The 26,287-nt window shown below is 36.2% G+C and overlaps 5 protein-coding genes, 2 long non-coding RNA genes and 2 pseudogenes across 25 annotated transcripts; 5 read left to right on the top strand and 4 right to left on the bottom strand.

The window, feature by feature from the left end:
- On the top strand, nucleotides 40–1,701 carry LOC104776495 (quinone oxidoreductase-like protein At1g23740, chloroplastic). Its single transcript, XM_010500577.2, has 4 exons — nucleotides 40–575; nucleotides 657–980; nucleotides 1,065–1,224; nucleotides 1,320–1,701. The coding sequence occupies exons 1-4, from the start codon at nucleotides 159–161 to the stop codon at nucleotides 1,583–1,585; spliced, it is 1,167 nt and encodes a 388-aa protein (XP_010498879.1). The 5' UTR covers nucleotides 40–158; the 3' UTR covers nucleotides 1,586–1,701.
- LOC109124990 lies at nucleotides 1,613–2,334 on the bottom strand. Its single transcript, XR_002037501.1, has 2 exons — nucleotides 2,064–2,334; nucleotides 1,613–1,968 (listed from the first exon to the last, which is right to left on the bottom strand). It is a non-coding gene; the product is annotated as an uncharacterized LOC109124990 (long non-coding RNA).
- Nucleotides 2,648–3,425, bottom strand: LOC104776496 (beta carbonic anhydrase 3-like). Its single transcript, XM_019239913.1, has 3 exons — nucleotides 3,359–3,425; nucleotides 3,018–3,158; nucleotides 2,648–2,765 (listed from the first exon to the last, which is right to left on the bottom strand). Exons 1-3 carry the CDS (start codon nucleotides 3,409–3,411, stop codon nucleotides 2,648–2,650), a joined length of 312 nt encoding a protein of 103 aa, XP_019095458.1. The 5' UTR covers nucleotides 3,412–3,425.
- Nucleotides 4,261–5,104, top strand: LOC104776494. Its single transcript, XR_766128.2, has 3 exons — nucleotides 4,261–4,483; nucleotides 4,584–4,675; nucleotides 4,781–5,104. It is a non-coding gene; the product is annotated as an uncharacterized LOC104776494 (long non-coding RNA).
- On the bottom strand, nucleotides 6,528–10,177 carry LOC104776492 (extensin-2). Of its 19 annotated transcripts, none has more exons than XM_019243638.1 (3): nucleotides 8,127–10,177; nucleotides 7,719–7,937; nucleotides 6,528–6,881 (listed from the first exon to the last, which is right to left on the bottom strand). In XM_019243638.1, the coding sequence occupies exons 1-3, from the start codon at nucleotides 10,100–10,102 to the stop codon at nucleotides 6,728–6,730; spliced, it is 2,349 nt and encodes a 782-aa protein (XP_019099183.1). In that variant the 5' UTR covers nucleotides 10,103–10,177; the 3' UTR covers nucleotides 6,528–6,727. The 19 variants fall into 19 exon arrangements, with proteins under 19 accessions (XP_019099183.1, XP_010498878.1, XP_019099184.1 ...); XM_010500576.1 differs by having other exon boundaries at nucleotides 8,277–10,176; XM_019243639.1 differs by having other exon boundaries at nucleotides 8,352–10,175.
- LOC104776491 lies at nucleotides 12,113–13,408 on the bottom strand. Its single transcript, XM_010500571.2, has one exon. It carries the CDS (start codon nucleotides 13,295–13,297, stop codon nucleotides 12,404–12,406), a length of 894 nt encoding a protein of 297 aa, XP_010498873.1. The 5' UTR covers nucleotides 13,298–13,408; the 3' UTR covers nucleotides 12,113–12,403.
- On the top strand, nucleotides 17,913–19,175 carry LOC104776490 (annotated as a pseudogene).
- LOC104776489 lies at nucleotides 19,728–21,083 on the top strand (annotated as a pseudogene).
- Nucleotides 22,457–24,972, top strand: LOC109125132. Its single transcript, XM_019243624.1, has 5 exons — nucleotides 22,457–22,600; nucleotides 22,717–22,863; nucleotides 24,145–24,279; nucleotides 24,367–24,513; nucleotides 24,618–24,972. The coding sequence occupies exons 1-5, from the start codon at nucleotides 22,544–22,546 to the stop codon at nucleotides 24,942–24,944; spliced, it is 813 nt and encodes a 270-aa protein (XP_019099169.1). The 5' UTR covers nucleotides 22,457–22,543; the 3' UTR covers nucleotides 24,945–24,972.

Here is a 26,287-nt window from a genome sequence, read left to right as displayed (position 1 = left end):
CGTGAAAAGTTTTCTCTTTGTAAGATTAAAACGACAACCACAGAAAATATAGCGACCAATCAAAGAAAGACACGAAACAGAGTGTTTTAAAAACAGAGGAAAGCGAAAGAGATAAGCCGTTTTAGACAAAAAAATCTAGTGGCACACTGAAAAAAACAATGAACACTGCGCTTGCTACTACCACCGCCACAACAACTCCCGTGCTCCGCCGTGCGACGCCTCTTCTTCATCGTTGTTCTCTCACAATAAAGACTCCGGTTATCCGATTCAACGGAGTTAGATTCGGATCCTGCGTGCAAACAGTCAGCAAGAAGTTCTTGAAAATCTCGGTGGCGAGCTCTCAGAGCACTTCAGCGGAGGTCAATGTCGCGGCGGATGCGTCGGTTCCGAAAGAGATGAAGGCGTGGGTGTACGGTGAGTACGGCGGAGTTGATGTTCTGAAGCTTGAGAGTAACATTGCTGTGCCGGAGATTAGCGAAGATCAGGTTCTGATTAAGGTTGTTGCCGCGGCTCTTAATCCCGTTGACGCTAAGCGACGGCAAGGGAAATTTAAAGCCACTGATTCGCCTCTTCCGGTAAGTTCAAATTCAAATCCATCTCTCTCTCTTTTTGAAGGTTTTAGGAATCTTTAACATCTGAATCTTTCGTCGGAGCAGACTGTTCCGGGATACGACGTTTCCGGAGTAGTGGTGAAGGTTGGGAGTGCGGTGAAAGATTTCAAAGAAGGCGACGAAGTATACGGAGACGTGAGCGAGAAAGCATTAGAAGGTCCTAAGCAATTTGGTTCTTTAGCAGAATACACGGCCGTGGAAGAGAAGTTATTAGGGCTAAAACCTAAAAACATCGATTTCGTGCAAGCCGCGGGGCTTCCTTTGGCGATAGAAACCGCCGATGAAGGTCTTGTTAGGACTGAGTTCTCCGCCGGGAAGTCTATTCTTGTTCTTAATGGTGCCGGAGGAGTAGGGAGCCTTGTGATTCAGGTTAACATTATTGGTTTACTTGTGATGTAAGAATCAAAGGTTTGATGGTTGTTGATTGATCTCTCATATTCGTATTCGATACAGTTGGCTAAGCATGTGTATGGAGCTTCGAAAGTGGCTGCAACAGCGAGTACAGGGAAGCTGGAGCTAGTGAAAAGCTTAGGTGCTGATTTAGCTATTGATTACACAAAGGAGAACATAGAAGACTTGCCTGACAAGTACGATGTTGTTTTTGACGCCATTGGTAAACAAACAAAATAGAACACCATTAATCAACACATATCTAATTTCTTGGAACAAAACGTTTTTTGATTAGATAATATTTTGTGTTGTCTAAAGGGATGTGTGATAAGGCAGTGAAGGTGATTAAGGAAGGAGGGAAAGTTGTGGCCTTGACCGGAGCTGTCACGCCGCCTGGTTTTAGATTTGTTGTGACATCTAACGGTGAAGTTTTGAAGAAACTAAACCCATACATTGAGAGTGGGAAGGTGAAGCCTGTGGTTGATCCCAAAGGACCGTTCCCATTCTCACGCGTTGCTGAAGCTTTTACATACTTAGAAACGAACCATGCCACAGGGAAGGTCGTTGTTTATCCCATTTCTTGAAGGGTCAGCTTAAGTGTAGCCTTATCTATGTGTATAAGCTAAGAAAGTGTCAAAAGTGTTATATTCTCTATGTATCAATGAGGATGGAAATAAAAGAGTGCTCTTTAGAAGCCTTATTCATTTATTTTGAAACAGAAGTAGCAAAGATGAAGTTACAAAAAGATTAGGAGAACACACTTGGAAGAAACATAGAGAAAAGATTGAGGAGGAATTTTTTAAGACAAGGCAAAGACAGGGATGGTCTTGAAGTCGAGTTCCCAGAGATCAAATGTTCCTTTCACGAAATCGTAGTGAGCTCCTCTTATGGCAAGTTTGTTCTTCACCACTCTTTCTCTCACGAATGGGTAAGACAAGAGATTCCCCAAGGACACGTTCACGGCTTCCTGCTCACACAGAAGAGACAATCTCAATTTAATTACTTAAAAAGTTGAAAAACAGAGCTAAGATTGTATCTTGTCTTCGACTCTTAGTTAAGTACCTTCTCGCAGTTGGTGCACTGATCTTCAAAGCTTAGGTCTTTACATTCCTGCTTGATCCTGTTTTTGGCCGGTGCACAAATCTGGATCCAGTTTTCGATGAAGTCCCTGCCATTTCAAGAATTTCAATAAAAGTTAGTGAACTAGTCGCCAAGAAACTCATGGTTTCTTAAATAAGCATTAGAGATAAATACGTCTTAGTGGGAGCTGTATCATCTTCAATGGCCATGAGTCCCTTTATTCCACCACATCAGCTGTGACCAATCACCAGAATGTTCTCCACCTGATATATTATGCAACATTATCCTCTTAGGGTTTGATAGCACAAGACTTGGTCACATCAGCTTTTTACTAAGCAATAAGCATCTTTTACCGACCATGTACAATAAAAAGGAGCAAAGGCCAGATAAATCATGATTAATTAATTGTTACGTACGTTGAGGGTTTCTAATTTTAGTAATATTCAAGTCTTAATCCTCGTTTCTAATTTTAGGGTTTTTCTTGCTTGTCTATAAATTAAGTTACCATATTCAAGGCTAAATCAAAAGCATTTTCTACTGTCTTACACCCTTTTTTTCTGTGACAACTAGAGAAAAGTCAATCTAGAAAAGTAAAAGCTCAAAAATGAGATGAAGTGATTGGTAAAATCCAAAACCTTGGGGCTCTGGCTCTTGGCAAGTGCATTGTACAAAGTAGGATTTTTCCTGGAAATTGATGAAACCAAATAACAAAAATTAGCAAACATCAAATTCAAAAAAAACTCAATTCTTTTATTTAACCAAGACACATATACCAATCCATAATTCATTAAAAAAAAAGACCAGTCTTATGCTCCTTTGATTCATATCACTAACTACATTACATAATAAGTTCATTTAACTTGATAAGCACAATCGTTTATATAAGTACTGACACAGGTGGAGGATACATGTATATAAATATAAAATTTTACGTACTCAAAATGATTTGTCTTGAAATGGATGAACCCGGATTTGGTTCTCTCTACGGCATCTAGCTTGTTGGAATCAAGTTCCTCTAACTCGTCTGTTAACTTCTTGATTTTTGCAGCCGCCACGTTCCCGAGATCCGCGTTTTTACTTCAGAATTGACCATTTCATGTTAAAAACAAAATTTTAAAAGACAAAAACCATATTATCTATATTAAAAACCAAATTCACAGGGTACGTACGAGAATAGACTAGCTACGGCTGTGATCATCTCACAACCTGCAAAATCTAATATGCGGGTGGGAGTCGGAATATCGTCTGAAAGGGAGAGAGTGTTTGTTTGTGTGTACCTCAGAAGCTCATCGAGTCTTTTAATGGCATCTTCGTACGATTCTGTTGACATTTCTTTTTGGTTCCAACTACACTAGAAAACAAAAAAAAGAATGGACCTTGAGGGGGGTGGTGTATTCGAAAACTGAGAGTGGTACTTGGAGATGAAAATATATACAACTTTAGTTGATACAAGAAGATGCTCTATTATCTGCTCTTCTAGTCTTCTATATATAGTCGAAGAAGATCTGCGACATTTCTCCACATGTTCTGCATAGAGACAAACAATGCATTTATATATCATCTCTCTTCCGGTGCGCATGTCTCCATATGTTCTGCATCCGTCTTGATTTTAATTTCAGGTACATTTGTTTGTGTATAATCTTCGTTTTAGGTGAGTATTATTTATAGGGAAACCGTTTAGGTCGGCCTACACATTTGTTACAATATCAAAAAGGTTTGATGAGGCTGAGTAAGTAGAGAGATAATTATGTGTTATGTTTTTATTGTATCTTTATGGGATATGATATATTTTAAAATTTAATTCTGTTTAGGTTGATTGATTTAGGAGATGCGTAATTGGTGGAGGAAAATATTTGGAAATTAAGCAGTTTAAAGACAAATTTCAAAGATCCTCGTGGAAGGCAAGGAAAATCTGTGTATTTTTTATTTAATTTTTGAAGATAAACAATTGGGGGGAAAATAACTAAAGGTTATGTAATTTTCGAAAAAGGATGGACTTGGGTTTGTTATTTTTGAGTTGTAATCGTGGAACCCAAACTTAGATTTTTACTAATATAGACAGTGGCATGGTTGTAAATAAGTTGGAACTTGAAGATTTTTTTCATAAATGTTTCTGAAAATGTATATATAGATTAGTTAAGTATTAATTAATTTTTTTGTCTCCACCGACTAAATCTGATTGTCTGTAGAGAAAAAGAAACGTCAATTTTTATTTTCTCTTATCATCTTTGACATTCTGATTTTCTCAAATCTGAGATATTTGAAGTTCTTTATCTGATTCTTCCATGTCAACAAAAAAAAATAATAGATTAATTCAGAAGGTAATCATGTAGAGAGAAGCATCGATCATTGCCTGTCCATATCGTTTTCATTTCCACGATGCAAGATTGGAATGGTTCCAGGTAAATAAATCTGTTCTTTCTGTTGTTGATTTGTTAAAATTGTTTGAACTCACATATGGTTATACGCCGATTTCTGATCAATTGTAAATAATCGAAATAGGAAACATATTGGGGGAGATTCGTTTATTACAATAAAATCAGCAGGTGATTCAATCTTATCAGTTGTGGACAGCCATATATGATTTGAGATAGGTATGATGTATTAAGAAGTATGAACCTAAATCTCTTCCTCTAGCTAAATTTTTGAATCTCTTGCTTTTTCAATCGTAGCTATAGTAATTGGGGTTTTGTTTTCAGGCATCAGAAACTAAACAATGGGAGTTTTCCTTCACTTAGCCTCACTCACAAGGAGGTGGGTGGATTTTCTACACAAATCGCGTGATGGTCAGAGAGATTATCCAACTTTCGTAATTCTTGTATCTGTTGACTTGGTTTTTGAGGGATGGGTCAAAGTCTTTTAAGTTAAATCCTAACGGATCCTGTGCCCCCTTTATCTTTGTCCACAAATAAATACCATTCTGCATCAGATAAAAGTTATGTTTTTTTTTCGGAGACTATGAAGATAAATTCAGCTGGTCTTTGTGTTGTTAAAATTCATCTGATCAATTCGTTTCTGTAGGATGATCTACTATTTAAAATCCTCCTGCAATTTAAGTTGAAATACCACTGCATAGAGAAGAATAGTAAGAAGGGTAAATCGCTCCTTTTCTACAAACAGCTACCCAGCTTTCTGTGAGCTGTTATGAGCGTTTTTTACTTATTCTACAAACAGCTACCCTGACGTACATTGGAATATGGATAATGATGCCATATAAAAAAGTTTTAGATAATTATATGATGATATTATTAAATTAACAGATACAATAAAATTAATATATATATTATTTGAACGAGTCCATATTTCTTACGTTTACGGAACAATACTTGGGTTCAGATAATAAAAATAATAAAGGATATATCATTTCAACGAACCTTTTTATTCATTTCTATATCATTTCAGCGAACCTTTTTATTCATCTCTAATTCTTTTTGGTAAAATTTATTTATCTCTAGTGTAGTGTGAAATCCTTTTAGTCACCTCTTTTTATTTTAACCCAAATTACACTATATTATATTATATTTAAACAAAAAATTGAAAATCAAACAAATTAGGAACAAAAATATTATATTTATAGTATTATCTTTATTAAAAGAAACAAATTCACAGGGTACGAGCTATATATATATATATATATATGTTGCTAAATGATATATATATATCTACACCGCCTGTGCTCATCCCACAATCTGCAAAACCTAAAATGTGGATCTTTTGATTGGGAGAGTACTCTGAGAAGCTCATCCCACAAGTAAGAGTGTGTTTGTGCTTGTAGGTTCCTGAGAAGCTCCCCCTGTCATTTTTATTAAAATTTTTTTTCTTTAAAACTTTATAATGTAGACTCGTAACCAATTCTAGGTTTTGAAGATTTTACTCATGTCACTAAAATATTAGGAGATGCATCCAATTTTTTTTCTTTCAGAATTCGTATATATATATATATATATATATATATATATATATCTAACGAAAGAGCTCAAAATCTTATTTCTAAGTACTGTCCCTTAATCAGAACTCAGTCCGAAAAGCAATTATATAATTGCTTTTCGTATAAATATATAATCTTTTCTAAAAATCTGTTAAGGTAGAAATATTCATATATAACTCGACTACGAAAAGCAAAAAGAAGCTCAAAACCAGAACCACTTTTAAACACAGACACACAGTTATTATATATAGAAGATTCATAACTCTAAAACACTGTATAATATTAAACCTGATAAAACACTATAATATAATTAACCATTCGAAATGAATGTTTTCGACATATTTTTGCTTGTGTAATAAAAGTAATTTGGTATTTTCGTTAAAAATACCTATCAAATAATTTCCTACAAATGAATAGACAGTTTAATGTTTTATCACTCTAGGCGCTTCATCACATAACATACGAAACCATCATCGCCGTGCGAAAAAACTTATGATTAATGAAAAAAACAAACATCGTATCCTTTTGGTAAAAATTCAATATATTAATTTGTAACACAACTGGGAAAAAACAAACATGAATCCAAACGAAATTTCAATAGCCAAAAGAATTCATATGAACCTTGGAAATTAAAACCGACAATGCCCAAGAATAATTAAAAAGACGAAACATATTGAACCTTGGTATCTTATTTATGAATTTCGTACGTGAAACCAATTTAGTAATATGATGGTGGGGGAGGGGAAGTGTATTCAGCCTTTGGAGAAGGAGAGTATGATGGAGGTGGGGGAGATTGGTAGACATACGGAGGTGGAGGAGATTTGTACTCAACCTTTGGGGATGGTGAGTAATACGTTGGTGGTGGTGGGGAGCTGTAGACGTATGGTGGTGGAGGAGACTTGTACTCAACCTTTGGAGCTGGAGCGTAGTATGGTGGTGGTGGCGAGCTGTAGACGTACGGTGGTGGTGGGGACTTGTAAGCAACCTTAGGAGCTGGAGCGTAGTATGGTGGTGGTGGGGAGCTGTAGACGTATGGTGGTGGTGGGGATTTGTATGTGACCTTAGGAGCTGGAGAGTAGTATGATGGTGGTGGCGAGCTGTAGACGTACGGTGGTGGTGGGGATTTGTATGCGACCTTAGGAGCAGGTGAGTAGTATGGTGGTGGTGGAGAACTGTAGACGTACGGTGGTGGTGGGGACTTGTATGCAACCTTAGGAGCAGGTGAGTAGTATGGTGGTGGTGGGGAGCTGTACACATACGGTGGTGGTGGAGATTTGTATGTGACCTTAGGAGCTGGAGAGTAGTATGGTGGTGGTGGGGAGCTGTAGACGTACGGTGGTGGTGGAGATTTGTATGTGACCTTAGGAGCTGGAGAGTAGTATGGTGGTGGTGGGGAGCTGTAGACATACGGTGGTGGTGGGGATTTGTATGCGACCTTAGGAGCTGGAGAGTAGTACGGTGGTGGTGGGGAGCTGTAGACGTATGGTGGTGGTGGGGACTTGTATGCGACCTTAGGGGCTGGAGAGTAGTATGGTGGTGGCGGCGAGCTGTAGACGTACGGTGGTGGTGGGGATTTGTATGAGACCTTAGGGGCTGGAGAGTAGTATGGTGGTGGCGGCGAGCTGTAGATGTACGGTGGTGGTGGGGATTTGTATGCGACCTTAGGGGCTGGAGAGTAGTAAGGTGGTGGTGGCGAGCTGTAGACGTACGGTGGTGGTGGAGATTTGTATGCGACCTTAGGAGCTGGAGAGTAGTATGGTGGTGGTGGGGAGATGTATACGTATGGTGGTGGTGGGGATTTGTATGCGACCTTGGGAACAGGTGAGTAATAGCATGGAGGAGGTGGTGGACAAACACATACATGTGGGTGTGGTGGGGATTTGTATGCGACCTTAGGGGCTGGAGAGTAGTATGGTGGTGGTGGCGAGCTGTAGACATACGGTGGTGGTGGCGAGCTGTAGACATACGGTGGTGGTGGGGATTTGTATGGGACCTTAGGGGCTGGAGAGTAGTATGGTGGTTGCGGCGAGTTGTATACGTACGGTGGTGGTGGGGATTTGTATGCGACCTTAGGGGCTGGAGAGTAGTATGGTGGTGGTGGGGAACTGTAGACGTACGGTGGTGGGGGAGATTTGTATTCGACCTTAGGAGCTGGAGAGTAGTATGGTGGTGGTGGGGAACTGTAGACGTACGGTGGTGGGGGAGATTTGTATTCGACCTTAGGAGCTGGAGAGTAGTATGGTGGTGGTGGGGAACTGTAGACGTACGGTGGTGGGGGAGATTTGTATTCGACCTTAGGAGCTGGAGAGTAGTATGGTGGTGGTGGGGAACTGTAGACGTACGGTGGTGGGGGAGATTTGTATTCGACCTTAGGAGCTGGAGAGTAGTATGGTGGTGGTGGGGAACTGTAGACGTACGGTGGTGGGGGAGATTTGTATTCGACCTTAGGAGCTGGAGAGTAGTATGGTGGTGGTGGGGAACTGTAGACGTACGGTGGTGGGGGAGATTTGTATTCGACCTTAGGAGCTGGAGAGTAGTATGGTGGTGGTGGGGAACTGTAGACGTACGGTGGTGGGGGAGATTTGTATTCGACCTTAGGAGCTGGAGAGTAGTATGGTGGTGGTGGGGAACTGTAGACGTACGGTGGTGGGGGAGATTTGTATTCGACCTTAGGAGCTGGAGAGTAGTATGGTGGTGGTGGGGAACTGTAGACGTACGGTGGTGGGGGAGATTTGTATTCGACCTTAGGAGCTGGAGAGTAGTATGGTGGTGGTGGGGAACTGTAGACGTACGGTGGTGGGGGAGATTTGTATTCGACCTTAGGAGCTGGAGAGTAGTATGGTGGTGGTGGGGAACTGTAGACGTACGGTGGTGGGGGAGATTTGTATTCGACCTTAGGAGCTGGAGAGTAGTATGGTGGTGGTGGGGAACTGTAGACGTACGGTGGTGGGGGAGATTTGTATTCGACCTTAGGAGCTGGAGAGTAGTATGGTGGTGGTGGGGAACTGTAGACGTACGGTGGTGGGGGAGATTTGTATTCGACCTTAGGAGCTGGAGAGTAGTATGGTGGTGGTGGGGAACTGTAGACGTACGGTGGTGGGGGAGATTTGTATTCGACCTTAGGAGCTGGAGAGTAGTATGGTGGTGGTGGGGAACTGTAGACGTACGGTGGTGGGGGAGATTTGTATTCGACCTTAGGAGCTGGAGAGTAGTATGGTGGTGGTGGGGAACTGTAGACGTACGGTGGTGGGGGAGATTTGTATTCGACCTTAGGAGCTGGAGAGTAGTATGGTGGTGGTGGGGAACTGTAGACGTACGGTGGTGGGGGAGATTTGTATTCGACCTTAGGAGCTGGAGAGTAGTATGGTGGTGGTGGGGAACTGTAGACGTACGGTGGTGGGGGAGATTTGTATTCGACCTTAGGAGCTGGAGAGTAGTATGGTGGTGGTGGGGAACTGTAGACGTACGGTGGTGGGGGAGATTTGTATTCGACCTTAGGAGCTGGAGAGTAGTATGGTGGTGGTGGGGAACTGTAGACGTACGGTGGTGGGGGAGATTTGTATTCGACCTTAGGAGCTGGAGAGTAGTATGGTGGTGGTGGGGAACTGTAGACGTACGGTGGTGGGGGAGATTTGTATTCGACCTTAGGAGCTGGTGAGTAGTATGGTGGTGGTGGGGAACTGTAAACGTACGGTGGTGGTGGAGATTTATATTCGACCTTAGGAGCTGGTGAGTAGTATGGTGGTGGTGGGGAACTGTAGACGTACGGTGGTGGTGGAGATTTGTATTCGACCTTAGGAGCTGGTGAGTAGTATGGTGGTGGTGGGGAACTGTAGACGTATGGCGGTGGTGGAGACTTGTAGTCTACCTTAGGCGATGGTGAATATGTTGGTGGAGGTGGTGGGGAAGTATACACATATGGAGGTGGGGGAGACTTATAATCGACCTTTGGTGCAGGAGAATTGTACACTGGTGGTGGGGGAGAGCTATACATGTAGGGCTCATACGAAGCAGCAACCATAGTTGCCATGATAGCAAAACCAAGAGCATAGACGAGATGGGCTGAGCGCCCCATCCCGTAAGAAGATACCATTCTTTGTGTTTGGTTGCTGCTTTAGTACTGCGTTTATTTTGTTTTGTGTTGTGATTCTACATTACTTGTGCATGCCTTTATATAGAACCATTTTCATCTTATTTTTTTTTCACTTGCATCTCAGTAATCGTGAAAGCATGTCTGCGCGAAACTATCAAGAAACGTGCAAGAACGTGCATCAAATGTCAACGATCCAATTTCCATTTTAAAATTCTCAAGTTCGTGAAGAAATATGCATATCATTGTTCAATTATTTTGTCAACGACCCAATTAATTGGTTTAGTACTCTTCTTTTCTTTTCTTTTTTGTTGTTGCTGGAGAAAGTTGCTAGTGGAATTTTTCAAACTTAGAACAACAATTTGAAATATTCGATGCTCGTACTTCTAAAATATATTTTTGGTTATGATTGATACTAACAGAAATGAAATGTTTTTATAACCAGGTCATAATGTTTCTACACATGCATAAATCAAATGTGACGCCTTTCTTCAGTTTTACATTTCGTTTATTAGACGGAAATAATTAGACATTCGATAAATTACATGTTTGCATAGAAGAATTGTCATGCAAAAAAAAAAAAAAGAATAATTGAACCAAAATGTCAAATATGCGAAGAACAGTTAGAAAAATGACAATGCATGGTTTTCCCAAGTGAACAAATGTTTATTTTGAGCAGTTTGTGTTAAAAACTGAAAACGTATGATTTTTACTATTTTTCTATGTAGACATCTATTTTATGGACATTTTGTTTTCTATATATTTGTGTCGGCTTTATTATTATTAGTTTTTAATATGAACTCTGATATTCGATGGTCATATTTCTAATTCCCACTGGTTCGCAATGATTGATACAATAGATTAAGGAGTATTTCTTACATAGTTAAGCCAAATAATATAGATTAAGTATTTCTAATTCTCCCACTGGTTCTCTATGTGACTCCTTCTCTCCTTCGCATTTGTTTTTGTTTTCTTATGTTCTAGTTAAACCAATTATGTATATATATAATAGTTAATTTGGTAAATTGCATTAATTTGTTTAGCAATGTTTATGTATCTTGTAAAAACTTTTTGATATCAATATATTTGATTTGCCAGAAAAAAAAAGTATAGTCATTTGATGTTTTCAAAAATAAATACGCCAATATTTAACATTCTAAATAATACTATAAAATCCAAAAAAATGGATTGTATATGTTTATTCCATGAGGAGTGAAATTGGATTGCAAATTTGTAACTATGAGGAGAAGCATAGTCAATTTATTTGGCTGCAACATATAGCGGGAAGTCTGGAAGGTGAAGCAGCCTTTTGATTTTATTGAACTTAAACAATGCAGCTAACAGTCTTCTTAGCTTAGGGCTCCAAACAAAGTTTAAGGCGTGTTAGTAAGTTGAAAGCTAGGCCCTAACTTGTATTACCCATTATCGTCAAACAAAATGTCGGCCTACAGAAACGAGAATATTTTAAACCATTTGAAAATGTAAATGTGTATATTGGCAAAATCGAACTTTTGATCTGTTTTATTTTAAGTTGTTGTTGGGCTTTATCATTTCGTTTGGGTTGTCAGTGTGCTTTGAGCTGGAGGTTTGTTCAAAACTGTAGTTTAAATTTATCATTACAAGTATTATGAATAGGGGTGTCTTGTTTCATTGTCTCATTTGGTTTGGAATTAATGATAAAAGGATACATCCTTCTTCTCATTGTGCCCCTTGTTTCTGCATCCTTCGGAAGCATCAACAAAGTCAGGAAGGAAGACAAGTTATTCGGATCAACGAACACCTTGTGTCTTCTAACAGTTGAGCTAATCTCACCTGATATATCACACTATTGCAAAATCATACAAGTATACAACAAATATATATTGTCTTGTACATGGGTTAGTTTTTGATTACTTTGAAAGTGACCATTGACCATAATGTTTTTATTCAAATTCTAACCACCAAATGACAGATTCAACAAACTAAATGATAATTACATTATTATAGCAACAACGCAAAGAAAGAAGACAATTCTTGGAACAAACTTCTTTCAACTAATTCTTCAATGTCTTTGCATAATTACATATACCAACTCTTAACTAGTAAGTCATTTACATACAGAATGGTTTAATACAAGCCAAGCTTTTCACATAACACTCAGAACAGTACACCTTGCTGTTTATATCAAAATCCAATTTACTTAAAAACAGTAAGGGACTCCATACTAAGTTGGTTTTTTCTATATATTTTTTTTATAAAACAAACAAAAAAATCATCCAAAAACAAACTTTTTTTTTTGGGGGGTTAAGAAGAGAAATGATCAAGTCAGAAAGGATGAATATTTCGGCTAAGACCATTCACATTAGTGAAGAAACCAACTTGTTTGTACGGAAGATACGATCTGTGTTTCACTTCTTCCTTCATCGCTCTGTTTCTCATGTACAGCTTCTCATGCGCCGACTTCTCCATCTTCTTCGTCTTCTTCTTCTCCGACGCCGACGAAGACGTTGACGTTTTCTCCTTCCCCTTATTCTTCTCCGCCACTACCGTAGACGACGATGGCTGAGTCCGAGTCTTGTTGTCACCGACGTCGTTGTTGTTATTATTTAAGAAAACAAACGCGTCTCTTCCATCACTGTTACTTCTCAAAACAAGATCTCTAAACCTCCAAAGCTTCGAGAATCCCGTCGAGTTACTTTTCCGGCAAGTCTCCGGCGACGCTTCCGCTACCGTTCCACCTGACCAAGAACAATACGGTCCCAAAGATTCTTTCGTCGTCTCATCGCCGTTACCGTCACCGTTACGATCCTCGACGAATAGCTTTCTTAAACGCGGTCTGTTATCGTCGGTGACCGAAGAAACGTCGTCGTTTTGGCGATCGGCGTTTTCGTAATCGAAGAGGAGGTCACGGTTGAACAGAGGAAACACAGGACGGATCTGACCGTCTTCGAAAGCTTCAGCTGCTGTTATCGGAGATCCTTCCGCGTTTACACAAGCAAACGAGAACTCTTCTTCTTCATCTTCATCATCTTCTTCTTCTTCGTCATCGTCGTTGAACTCGACGGATTCTTCAAGTTGACTCCATGATCTCTCGAGTTTTTTAATATCTTCTTGTTCTTCTGAGAATCCTAATTTGGTGAAACCCATGGAAATCTCTGTTGTTAATCTTTCGTCACCGATGTAATTCGCCGGCGGTGAAGATGGGAAAGCGACCTCCATCGATTTTAGATCCAAACCTCACCGTGTAGTAACTCTTCTCTTCTCTCTCTATCTCTCTTCAAGAAGAAATCTGAAACGACGGCTTTAGTTTTTGTGTTTTTATAATGAAGACATGACTGACTGACCAATATATATATGGTTGGTGCTTCATCAAGATTCAAGATAAGTCACCCAAATGTGAACAGTAGCCCTTTTAATAATATTTGTTTGACCAAAAAAAATTATATTTATTTTTTGTTTCTTTTTATTTTTTTATTTTTTTTTCTAATTAGGCAAACGAATAATATCTTTCTTTATTTAGAATTATTTTGGTTGAAAGCAAAATATCAAAATTGGTAAAAATTATGAATCAAATTTATATTAGGAAGTCATCTGATTTATGAAATGAGCTTACTTTAGTAAGTCGTCTAATTTATAATTTCATAGTAAAAAAATTCCATATTTGTTTCCTTTTTATATTATTTTATTCTACTAGTTAGTAATATAACTGGCAAATCTGATATATTGGCTGACAGAAGATATATATTTGTTTGCATATTTTAAAATAAATTTAGACAAATCATATATGGATTTGTTTGCATATATATATTTCAAAAATAAAGTTAGAGATGAATCATAAAAAAATGAATCACTTTACAGTTTACAAGGAAAAGCGCGTGATCTGGGTAACGGGGAAATAGTGGGTGACCTGCTTCTGTGATTGTCTCGCCTACGTGTCACCGTTCCCCCCAAACGGAAGGGTGAAGTCGTAGTTTACGGGTTCTCAAAAACTTGTTGGGAAAGCAAAAACACGACTGACATGTGCTGCGACGTGGAAGCGTTTTTTACATCCACGTGTCATTTCCGTAACGTAGGATTGTGTGAAGATCACGGTTTGCATTTTTAGTTGTTGGTTCACGCGCGAAGGGTGTGTGACGTTGACTAAACTAACTCAAGCCGTCGTCAAAAGAATGTCAAAACTAACGGTGGAAGACCTTGACTTTCGCGTGGAAATTAACGGTTCCGTTACTTCCTACATAACCTAAACTTTTTGTTTAGACCACGTGATTAAACAAATTAATTAGACTTAGTCCAGTCTCCTCTTTCACATGTTTATTACAAATTTAATAAATTGTCAACAGAAAAATGCCTCTTTGAAATAATACTATTCCCATATGTTTGTTTGACTATAATAATAATACTCTAACGCTTCTTCTAATTTGGTCGATCAATCTTGTAGTATTTGTTTATGTTTTATTTGCATATACCAACACAAGTATATACTCTTAACTCAATATATACATACATAATGACTTTTTGGGGCGTTACAACTAAAATGTTGAAGACTTCTTTATTGTCGTCGAATGTTGTTGGAACACTTCCAATAAGAACATTTACTTGCAAGAATAAAACGAAGGTGGGAAATAAACAGATATTAAAAAACGAATTTAAAGTAAATATTTAGTTGTTGACCTAACATATGCAGAGATATTTTTGAACCAAAGATAGTTCTTTTGGTTTATGACATTAGAATTTAGATATACCAACAACAGTTCTTATAAAATGTTATATCGATGAGGTAATAATGTCAACTGAATTTTAGAATTCTTTTTTTTTATCCAACCGGCCCAGATGCTAATTAATGGATTAATATTTCATATGATAATTTTTAATTACTTTTTCCTGTAAACAATAATATTTTGGAAAATGACTAGTACATCATTCTAATTTCTAGTTTAAAGAGAAAGAAGTGCAGTGGAAAACATATCACAAATATGAAATGAAGGTCATATATCTAAGCTTGTTGCCAAATTTAAGAAAAAAAATATATATCGTGGTGGAGTGGAAAATTAGAAGAGAGTATTGACAATTAGACACAAATGCTGTAATGATGTAATGTCATAACCATCTGAATTTTATAATCAAATAAGATAAATAAAAGTATTCACACATTTTTGTTTCATTTTATACAATGGTCCCACGATTCCCACTTGATGATGCGGTCATTATATAGTTCACAACATTTGACTAGCCCAAAATTTGCCTAACGAAAATTTCAGATTTAATCATTGCTAGTATTAGATAAAAGAAATATTTAATTGACTTGTCTAATATGTTAACTGATATAATTTAGAAAGGTTTTATTTTTATACACGATGGTAGAGATATGATAAAGCTAAGTTTTCTATTCTAGGATAAATATAAATAATACTAAATGTAAATATTTATAATGTATACCATCGAGTAGTTGTGCTTGTTTGATGAAGCTACAAGCGCATTTAGTTGATGATAAAAGAAAATCTTGAATACTAAGTATATGATGTATGAAGAATAGCTGGTTATACATTTACAAACTTTGAGAATCGATCAAAAACGCCTTTTGAGTAAGTTTTTTTATGTGTTTTCTTTTGTCGTTGTTAAGACATTAGATAGAATATAAAAATTCAAGAAGGTTACTGCAATGTTAAAGAAAAATGGAACTTTGAGGGTTAGATTTCAGGTTTGGCCGGAAATCAACAATATTGCCGCATGAGTTATTCTCTGGTATGGACAAGCGACACCCAAATGGCAGACATGCTTCAGAGAATGTTTGGTTAGTTACAATTCCTTTTTATATACATGTGAACGTACATAAAAGAATCAAAACTGAAAGAATTAGAACCAAATCAGTATTGAACTGAAAAATTTTGGGCATCTTTAAATACAATTACATATCCAAATTTTTAGTTACAAGACACCCGTAAGAATACGATTAAGTTGTGCATTATTTATTATAGATACCCTTTCCAAATTTTGCAATGTTAACTTTTGATATTATTTTTTGTTTTAAAAAGGATTTCATTATCTACGATCAAGTATTCACACATTTTTGTTTCATTTATATAATGGTCCCACGATTCCCACTTGATGATGCGGAGATTATTTAGTTCACAACATTTGGCATGCACAAAATTTGCCTAACGAAAATTTCAGATTTAATCATTGCATTAGATAAAAATAAATATATAATTGATTTTTCTAATATGTTAACTGATATAATTTAGAAAGACTTGATTCATTCATTTATACAAGGTGAGTATACATGATTGTAGAGATATGATAAAGCTAAGTTTCCTATTCTACGTATGAGATTGGATAAGTAAGATTATAAAACTTTGTAGTATTGGTAGCGACTTGTGAATGAACTCACATGTGTTTGGTTCACCAAAACACTAGTAGAATTATAGAACATATGTTGAATTTGATGATGAGTTACTTGAGAACCAAGTAATCAAGTCAAATTGTCAAATCAGTATCGTGATGTAGAAGTACCATCGTAAGAGTTCATGCATCTCATGAAGCTTTACGTAAGAGGTCATGTAACGTACGTGTGCTTCTCAAACAATAGAAATCAACATTTGAAGCAATTTGGTAGGCGATATTAGATCAAGTAGTTGCGCTTGTTTGATGAAGCAACAACTGCTTGTAAAAACATAGAAGATAGATGTGCGGTTGCTTAAGCAGCCGCAAAGTAAAAATAAAGCGGCAGCAGCAGCTTGTAAAAACATCGCTTTCACGGAAAACGATGGTGACCGCGGTGGTGGTGGCCGTTAGGTTTAATAAAAAACCAATAGTAAAAGATAGTGGAAGCAACACCGCCCGGCTAAGCTAGTGCAGCGATGGTGGCTAGGTTAATGATATTAGAAGGAAGGCAGCTAATCTGATAAATATTCTTCCATTTCAATATATAAGATGTTTTGATCTCTTCTTTATTTCAATGTAAGATGTTTTGTAAGTTTCCAAGCAAATTTTAATATATATTTAATAATTTGTAATCATTATTTATGCACTCTTGTTTATAATTGGTTGAATATTTTTTTAATTGAAACATATGTGATATTTTTAGAAGAAAAATAAATCATCTTAATATGTGTATTTTTACTTTAAATATCTTACATTAGAGGGAGTATTATTTAGAAAGGCTTGGTTTATTCATTAATATAAAGTGAGTATTTATACATGTTGGTCGAGATATAATAAAGATAAATATAAATATAAATAATACTTTAGAGATAAATGTAAATATATTTTTTTAATGTATATCTTCTAGATTCTTCAGAGAATCGTTTCGGTTTTGGTCTTGGTAGATCTCGGTTTCCTTGAGATTAACACTTGTCGGCTGCCATCAGTTGAAAACGTATTTTGAAAATGAACGTTTAACTCGTCTGATCGATCGAATATCAACTGAATTCTCTGAACAGATCAGAAAGGGAAAAAAATAGAAGAGAAAAAAAAAAGAATAACAGAAAATAGACATTTTCTTAGTGAAAATAGAGAGGTAACACAAACAGATAATAACATTATGTCTCCTCTCACATGATGTAGCTCTCACCTGTACGTTAGTAATTAATGAGAATTGAGCTGCCCAATTCCTCTATTCTTGGGTACGTATACGTAAGACCTAACGTACACTATTATCTCATTATCATTTTAAAAATTGGTTAAAATCTAATCAAGCTTTAATTTCTTTTAATCTAAGATTCCTCAAAGCATAACATATAGTACAAAAAAAAAACATATAGTACAAAGCTTTAGATCGCCACTTCGATTTCTTGCATGAGGTAGTTTACTTTTTGGACTGATTTTCTAAAGAGAAATGAGTGTATTTCCTAGATTTGTTGGCTGGATCAACCAGAACATACAAGAGCCTCTTAAGGTCAGTTATATTTCATCATTAATTTATAGAAACAAGGAAACTCAAAAGCGATATACATTACTATTAGGTTAATAATAGAAACTAGATTATGATTCTGTTTGTTGTTTGTAGGCCGAGTCCAAGAGATCTGAAAATGTTGAACCTAATTCAGTGTCAGAGGAAGATAGTAGTAATAAACGGGAATTCTATTATGACAAAGCGGAGGCCAAGAAGCAAGGAAAACTTTGGAGAGATGCACAAAAGAAGAAACCATGGTATGATGCTCCTGCTAAGGTGAAGGTATAAGACTAAATTGGCAAACAAATTAATTAAAACCTCAATATATATGATTTGTTTTCTTAAAAAGAATTTGTGGAACTAAGAAAAGAAAAAAAACTCTTATATGTTGATGTTTGAAGGTGACAACAAAAAAGGGTCTTTGCCACATGCACATAGAATTGACAGTGGGATTGCCTCCCGAAGGAGTCTACGATTTGTTTGCTAATCCATACAACTTTCCTTTCTTCAGGATCGACAATGAGACTGGGCGTCAACTTTTGTTTTTTTTTCTCTCCTAATATTTTATGATTCAAATGTGGTATTAATGATAGAAATATATATTTGATAGTGTGATATATATATATATATATATATATATATTATGAAGCAAAACAAATCAAGAAAGGTTTTGATGAAGGATGGACCGAGGCAGGTCGTGCAGTTGGAGAAAGCTCTGACCTATGACTTTCTTTGGTGGTATAGAGCTTTCCCGTTTACTCTAATCGCTGATGAAAACCAAAAAGAATTTACAGTAAGATCAACTTTTTTTATACCTCTTATAAATTATAATCATCAATAGTTTTTGTTTCCTGTTGGGGAAACTTAATTAACTTGGGTTTGTCTTGCTTATGGGTAGGCAAAATATAAGAAAGAGAAAATGATGTTCATGAAAGTATTTGAGGGTTGCTGGAAAATAGAGCCACTTTACGTAGATTCAGAACGCTTGTGCAAGGAGAGAGAGCCAAAGAGTCGAGAAGAATACAAAAGATGTAGCGGCGGACAAGGAAAGGTTGCATCTAAAGTGACAATGACCAGTACTTCCAACCATATTCTTTTCTTAATCTACCACCCTTTTCTTGGTACATTCGTCGGATCACCATCAAAACCACAAAAAGACTGCTCAAATTGATTCAAGATGCAAGTATCATGTTCCGAGACGCTTGAAACCCCACCCCCTTAAAATTTGGCCACTTCTATTTTGGCAGTAGTATTAAACACAAGATGCTATATTTAAAATCCGCATAGTGGAAGACTAAGCTTGAAAAATGTAAATTTTTACATATTTTTCATTTAACGAACAAACAATCAATATATACAAAGTTAGTTTTTCTCTAGTAATACCCCCATGCTAAGGTGAATGTATGACCAAATCAGCTAACAAAATCTCATGTTAAACTTTTACGTACAATTATGATTTGGTAGTTTTAAAATTTTAATTACAATCACGATCTAGTAATTTTAAGTTGCAAATCCCAACTGCATACTAGCGCCAAATTATACTCATTAGGCTATTTTTGACGTAGAGAAACACAAAAATGTGATTGAAAACCTTCATTTTGTTTGTCTTCATGTTGTACTTGCCTATACGTCAAAAACTCATGAGAATCAAGCTGCTCACTTCTTTGATTCACCATACGTAACGTACACTTCTCCAGTATTATACTATTATCATATTGTCATCTTTGTCTCTTTTTTGCCTTCTAAATCTAACACAAACATTTATCTAAAATTTCTGAAACCATAAACTTCCGATAGTCATTTTCTCTTGCTCTAATCACTTGAGAGAGAAATGAGTGTATTTCCTGGATTTGGTGGCTGGATCAATCAGAACAATCAACAGCCTCCTAAGGTTAGTTTTCTTTCCATAAAATTCATAAAATTACCCCAAGAAAGTCAAATAGATAGAAAGAGATTATGATTCTGTTTGTTTTTGTAGGCTGAGTCCAAGAGATCTGAGAATGCTGATTCTAATTCAGAGCCACCGTTAGAATTTAAATATTATGATAGAGATGAAGTGGATAAGCAAGTATAACTTTGGATAGATGAAGATAAAAAGCATCCATGGGTAAATCCCTCTCCTAAGATGAAGGTAATAGCAAATTAGTAAAGAAAAATCAAAATCTAAGTGATTTTGCATTTCGATGAATTGTTAAAACTAGTTAAGCAAATTTTTTTTTTTTCATTCTTTTGTTTTTGGATGGTTGAAGGTGACAACAAAAAAGGGCATTTGCCATATGCACACAGAATTGACGATTGGCAGGATTCCTGAATCAGTCTACTTTAGTGTTTGCTAATCCACTCAACAACCAACACTTTCAAGAATTCGAGGGGAAAAATTTTCTGGTTTTATTTTTATCAATGTATTTTTCAATATTGATTATTGAATATAGCAAATACTTGAGAGTATATATGATCTCTTTCTTATGAAGGAAAGCAAACCAAGAAAACTTTTGAGGAAGGATGGACCAAGGCGGATTGCCGAGGTAGAGAAAGTTGTATCCTGGAACTTCCTTTGGTTGTCTAGATCTCTCCCAATAAATCTAATTGTCGAAGACAACCAAAAAGATCTTACGGTAAAAAGCTTATCTATATATACTTTACAAGAATGAATTGTCTTTGCTAAATTTTTCTTTTGAGTTAGTTTGCGTTTGATGATATCTTTGTTTTAGGGAAACTACAAGAAAAAGAATGTGAAGTTCATGAAAGTATTCGAGGGTAGCTGGAAAGTGGAGCCACTATTCATAGATTCAGAACGCTTGTGCAAACAAATCAAGCCGAAGAGTCGAGAAGAGTACAAAAAATGTAGTGGTGGAAGAGGAAGGATTGCATCGAAGGTGACAATCGACCAATACTTTGAGCCTTCTTCTCCTCTTAATCTGCCACCATTTTCTTGGTTCATCCGTCGGATCACCATCAAAACCACCAAGAATCTTATCAATATGCTTAAATAGGTCTTCAAAACTTTAACTTGAAATACTTTACGTACTTTAATGACCAGAACAAAATATGAATTCAGTTATTTACTTGTTAACTCCGATATCCATTATTTTTTACGTAATGAAAACGTATAGCTCTAGGGGACTTTATTGAGTTCTCTAGTTAAGTGAGCTATAAGGGAAACTTTGATCTCTAGACTCACGTCTATGCGATTATGAAATATCAGCAGAAAATCTGGTGATCACAAAATTACTATTATGATTTTTGTAATGTTGAGCTCCACATCTTGATTCCGTTATGGCTCCAACTCATGATAACTATTATTTTGAAACAAAGAATCACAACTATGTGATTTTAAAATTTAATCGCTTTTTCTTTTGTGGTTTGTCAACAGTCAACACTAAGTTATCTTATTTTAGTTTGCGTCAAATTGTGATTCCCAATATCAATAACAAATAATAACAATAATTCATGGTTTTATGTATGGATTTTTTTGCGGAAACTCACGTTTATATGTACTCCATCTTCCATCTCTCTCTAAACGACTGATTGATGTTTAAAAGCTTTTACACGTTTTAAAAAAATAATGATTATTGAGTTTAAATATATATTTTTTTTAACTAAAGGATATTCCTTCTGTCTTATATAGTTAGATGTTTAGGATTTTACACACATATTAATACAGAGGGAATATATGATTAATTTTATTTTTATTTTATTTTATTTATGTCTTCTCATAATTTATTTTTCTGATACCTTTTCACTTTCCCACACCATACATTCTACAATATCAGTAATTATTAAAACAAACATTTATTAAAAATATTCAGAATATCAATATTTGAGAGACAAAAATTATTCTCTAAAACATCAAACTATGTGAGACAGAGGGAGTATTATTTAATTTTAAACAAATAACAATTTAAAATTTTAAATATTTTCAATGATTACTTATTGAATTTTACAAAACATCAATTTTTGTGGGACAAAAAAATACCCAAACATCAACTTTTACCAGACAAACGGAGTATTAATTATACGTTATCTCACCTGTCACCAACTCACCATTATATGTATTATACGTGTTCTACACAAAAGTCTTTGTACTTACCATCAAATAAGAGAAAGGAATTTGACCTTCGAAAGCATGATCTTACAGTTGTATGGTCGTCTGAGCTCAATCTGCAAAACTGATAGACAAAGTTTAAACTTATGAAAATATTTAGGGATTTTCTGTTATAGTTTGAAAAATTGATCAAGGGTTATTTTTTTCATGCAAAAAGAAAATTAAAATTTTTTAAAGACTTTACAAGTTAGAACAGCATTACAGCAGAATGCTCACAAGTTAGGTCTTGCCTCTACGTCAAGAACTCACTAAAATCGAGCTGCTCACTTTTTGTTTCGCCGTATGTAAAACGTATACGTGCACTGCTCCACCACTAGCCCCTTGCTATTATACTCTTTCAATATCATATTTGTATTTTTGTCTAAATCTAAATCAAGTTTATATTAAATTCATCGTATACAAGCTCCTTGCATTGTCTTGCCCTGATCAGGTAATTAAGTATCAATTGTGGACTAATTTTCAGAGAGATATGGGTATATTTCCTGGCTTTAGCTTGATCAATCAGAACACAAAACAGCCTACAAAGGTCAGTTTCATTTCCATGAATCAGAGATTAACTCTAGGAAGTCAAATCAAATATAAATTACTATATATATCGTTTAATTATAGTAGTTAGGTTATGATTATATATGTTGATTGTAGGCCGAATCCAAGAAATCTGGGAAATTGAAACCAAAGTCAGTGTCAGAGACTTATCCTGAGGACAGAGAAGAATTAAAGAAGCAAATGAAACTTTGGAGAGCTTCAGAGAAGAAGTATGCATGGCATGATTATCCTCCTAAGGTGAAGGTAAGATATATCAAACCAAACAAAGGAATACTCATTTCTAAGATTTGGCCTGACGGTTGAACCATGAAAACCTTGTGTGTGTGTGTTAAAGAGCATTAAAATTTATTTAACTAAAGATATGAAAACAATTAACTAAGGTTAATATTCAGACTCATCATAGTGCTTGTTTTTTTACACCCTCGATTTGACATACTACTTATATTTTTATTAGCAGCCAAAACTAATAAAAATCTGTCAATTTATTATTATTATTATAATAAGAATTATTATTATTATTATTATTATTATTATTAAAGTGATTTTTTTTTACATTTAGAGTCGCTTATGATTTTTTGTTGTTGTTGTTGTTATTGTAAAGACATGCAGTTAACTATATGTAAATTGTGTGATACAATCACGATGCTGAGTCTGAATATTAACTTAGACTATTTTTTTGTGTAAATTTCTCGAACCCCTTTTAAATCTATAAAGATTCTTAAACATACGTAACTAGTTGATGATTGTGTGATTATTATGGGTTCACTTCCAAACGAGTTGATTTTTTTTTAATTACTGATTATAGCTACAATTTTTGTTTTGATATGATTATTTACCGCATTTATATTTTTTTCATATTGTTTAAAGAACATGGTAACCCTTTCATTACTTAAAATTATTCTAACGTATTTTCTTAATATAGTTATTATAATTATTAAATAATGATCCTTTTAGATGTGTGGTACGTAGAGACTAGAGTAATGTGAGCAAAATGAAATGTATATAAATTTTAAAGGAAAAAAAACTAAAAAATATCTCATCTATTTTTTATTTGGATATTTAATACTTGGTCTTTTTTGGTTAGAAGAATAATACCCAAATTAATAAAAACGTGTCAAATAATACCTCAAAAATTAAATGTTGTCATTTTACTACTTACGATTTCTTAACAAAAAATAAATTCCAATTTTATCCCTATTTATTTCTATTATTTATTAATTTATAAATAACATTAAATTAAATTTTAATTTTTGCATAAAAATATAATTGTTAATAGGGGAAAAAGCTAAAAAATACCTCATCTATTTCCAATGTAAACCTATTCCCAAGCATTAACCGTACAAAACTTAAGTCGGCCCTAAATAGGTTTTTGTTTCAGAAATCCAATGTAAATTGTCTTTATATGTTATTTTAAGGTAAATTTGTTTCCATTTTATATGGCCTTTGTATTATAACCGTTGAAATTGGTGAAATTAGAGAAATATTATATTAAAAAGTTTCTTACATCGTCTATTATGTTTGAAGGTGACAAAATTTGAGGATCTTTGCCATTTGAACATACAATTTACAATTGGATTGCCTCCTGAAGCAGTCTTCGATATTTTCACTACTTACGAGAACCCATCATACTACTCAATGATGAAAAAGCGCCCAATTCTGGTATTTATTTTCTGATTTCTTATTATTATATTATTGGAGTATTCATAATAGAGAAATACTTGAGAATGTGATATTTTTCTTATGAAGGAACACAGATCAAGTAAAGTTTTTAGCGATCTTAGGCCGACAGAGAAGCATGTGAGAGTGGAAAAAGAGGCGCCATGGAGATTCCTTTGGTGGTCTGGAGCTATCCCGGTTCATCTAACTATCAACGAGAGCCGAAAAGATTTCAGCGTAAGGAAAGTTTTTCTTTCTTTATATGGTCTTTGGTCCGGAAGTTTTTTTAGGATATCAAAAAAAGTAAGAAATAATTGGTTTATGTTGCTTACTGTTGACAGGCACAATATATGATTCCGGATAAGAATTCGATGTTCATGCAAAAGTTCAATGGTAAGTGGACAATAGAGCCATGGTACATAGACAACAGTCGCTATTGCAAGCCGAGACTGCCAAAGAATCGAGAAGAGTATAGACAATGTACCGGCGGAAAAGGATTGATTGGCTCGAGAGTGACTATAGACCAGTCTTTTAAGCCTTCTTGTTATCTTAATTTTCCACCGCTTTCATGGTACATTCGTAGGGTCACCATCAAGACCACCAAGGCTCTAATCGAAGATCTTCGTTTGGCAAAGACCACATGTGGTGTCGATCGACACCAAACTTAACCGAGTCTTGTTTTCCTGGTTTGTTGTGTTGTTTGTGTTTTGGTTGTTGGCTTTAATAATAGAATCTTAGTTGCTTGTGTGTATAGCCCAGTAGATGGGAGGATGGCCTCACTGAGTGTTTATTAAATACTCATGCATCTCAATTTGTGTTTGCGGTGCAGGTAAAGGCAAGTGTGAACAGGAAATCAAGGCGATGAGGAGGAGGATGATCTAGGGTCTCATTTGTGTGTTGTTGGTTATTTATGGTTATGTGTTGGAATCTTGGTTAGAGTTATGATAGGTTGTTGGATAGAATGGTTAAAAATGTTATTATATTAAGGATATGTTGGTTTGGTATTGTTTGTATGTTTCCGCTGTGTAAGATGGTTATGGCTGGTTTAAATGATGTTTTGTGGTTTGGGTTGATTTAATTAAGTAGTATGGGATGCTTAATTATATATATAGTATTTAAAAAAAAACGGGTTGGGTCGTTTCAATTTGGTATCAGAGCGTATACGGTTCTAGGATGGTCATGTGGATGTTGTGGAGCGGTTTAGAGATTTAATTGGTTGAATTGATCTCTATGTTGTTTGATACTTGATTTGGGTGATGAAATTGATTATGAGTAGTTAGTCAATTTGCTTGTTGTATGGAGTCCTAGCATCATCCTCTTCGAGCCTTCAATGAGATTCCGCGGTAAGATGTGTGTGTGCTCTGTGTGTGGTTTTGAATTGTGTGCTTAGCCTTCTGTTCTGTAAGTGCAAAGAGATGGTTAGAGAGGGTGTTGTTGCTAGTCGTGGACGCGGACGTGGTCGTGGTAGGGATAGAGTTCCAGTTGTTAGTGAGACTGCGGACCAGAGTGTGACAGCAGAGGGTGTTGGCGAGTCGCAGGGTGTCTGGGGGGATTCCATGAGTGTGGCCGGAGGGGGCGGTGTTGATGCCCCAGTAGCCGGTGATGTTAGGGCCCCATGTGTGGGAGTCCCAGTGGTTGGAGTCCTGGGTGTCGACCTTGCGAGTTTGCTGGCACAGTTGTTAGAACGGTTGCCACCAGTGGCACCGGCTCGGGCTCAGGTAGTGCCACCAGTGGTGGCGGAGGAGCGGCAGCCAGTGGCTGCGGATGTGCGGGTTCATTCTCATTATGTCAGTATGCTGAGGGAGATGAACAACATCGGTACTGAGCGGTTTTTGGGTGGTACTGATCCTACTATTGCAGATGCATGGAGGACGAGAGTGGAACGTAACTTTCAGTCTCTCATATGTCCTGAGGATTTTTGGGTGGACATAGGGGTCCACCACTTGATTAGCGATGCTCAGTTGTGGTGGAGATCAGTGGCTGCTAGGAGAGTGCAGAGGGAGATGTCTTG

This window comes from Camelina sativa, chromosome 3, assembly GCF_000633955.1.
Source record: "Camelina sativa cultivar DH55 chromosome 3, Cs, whole genome shotgun sequence".
NCBI lineage: Eukaryota > Viridiplantae > Streptophyta > Magnoliopsida > Brassicales > Brassicaceae > Camelina > Camelina sativa.
The sequence above is the reverse complement of the archived record's forward strand: the minus strand, read 5'-3'. Positions and strand labels throughout refer to the sequence as shown.

Coding starts and splice junctions, on each gene's coding strand:
- LOC104776495 (XM_010500577.2), top strand. CDS start 159: ATGAACACTGCGCTTGCTACTACCACCGCCACAACAACTCCCGTGCTC. Junction 981..1,064: donor TAGGGAGCCTTGTGATTCAG/GTTAACATTATT, acceptor TATTCGATACAG/TTGGCTAAGCATGTGTATGG. Junction 1,225..1,319: donor TGTTGTTTTTGACGCCATTG/GTAAACAAACAA, acceptor TGTTGTCTAAAG/GGATGTGTGATAAGGCAGTG.
- LOC104776496 (XM_019239913.1), bottom strand. CDS start 3,411: ATGTCAACAGAATCGTACGAAGATGCCATTAAAAGACTCGATGAGCTT. Junction 3,159..3,358: donor AGACTCGATGAGCTTCTGAG/GTACACACAAAC, acceptor TCAATTCTGAAG/TAAAAACGCGGATCTCGGGA. Junction 2,766..3,017: donor TTCAAGACAAATCATTTTGA/GTACGTAAAATT, acceptor ATCAATTTCCAG/GAAAAATCCTACTTTGTACA.
- LOC104776492 (XM_019243625.1), bottom strand. CDS start 10,102: ATGGTATCTTCTTACGGGATGGGGCGCTCAGCCCATCTCGTCTATGCT. Junction 7,946..8,047: donor AATCCCCACCACCACCGTAC/GTATACAACTCG, acceptor CCACCACCGTAT/GTCTACAGCTCGCCACCACC.
- LOC104776491 (XM_010500571.2), bottom strand. CDS start 13,297: ATGGAGGTCGCTTTCCCATCTTCACCGCCGGCGAATTACATCGGTGAC.
- LOC109125132 (XM_019243624.1), top strand. CDS start 22,544: ATGGGTATATTTCCTGGCTTTAGCTTGATCAATCAGAACACAAAACAG. Junction 22,601..22,716: donor ACACAAAACAGCCTACAAAG/GTCAGTTTCATT, acceptor TGTTGATTGTAG/GCCGAATCCAAGAAATCTGG. Junction 24,280..24,366: donor TGAAAAAGCGCCCAATTCTG/GTATTTATTTTC, acceptor TTTCTTATGAAG/GAACACAGATCAAGTAAAGT.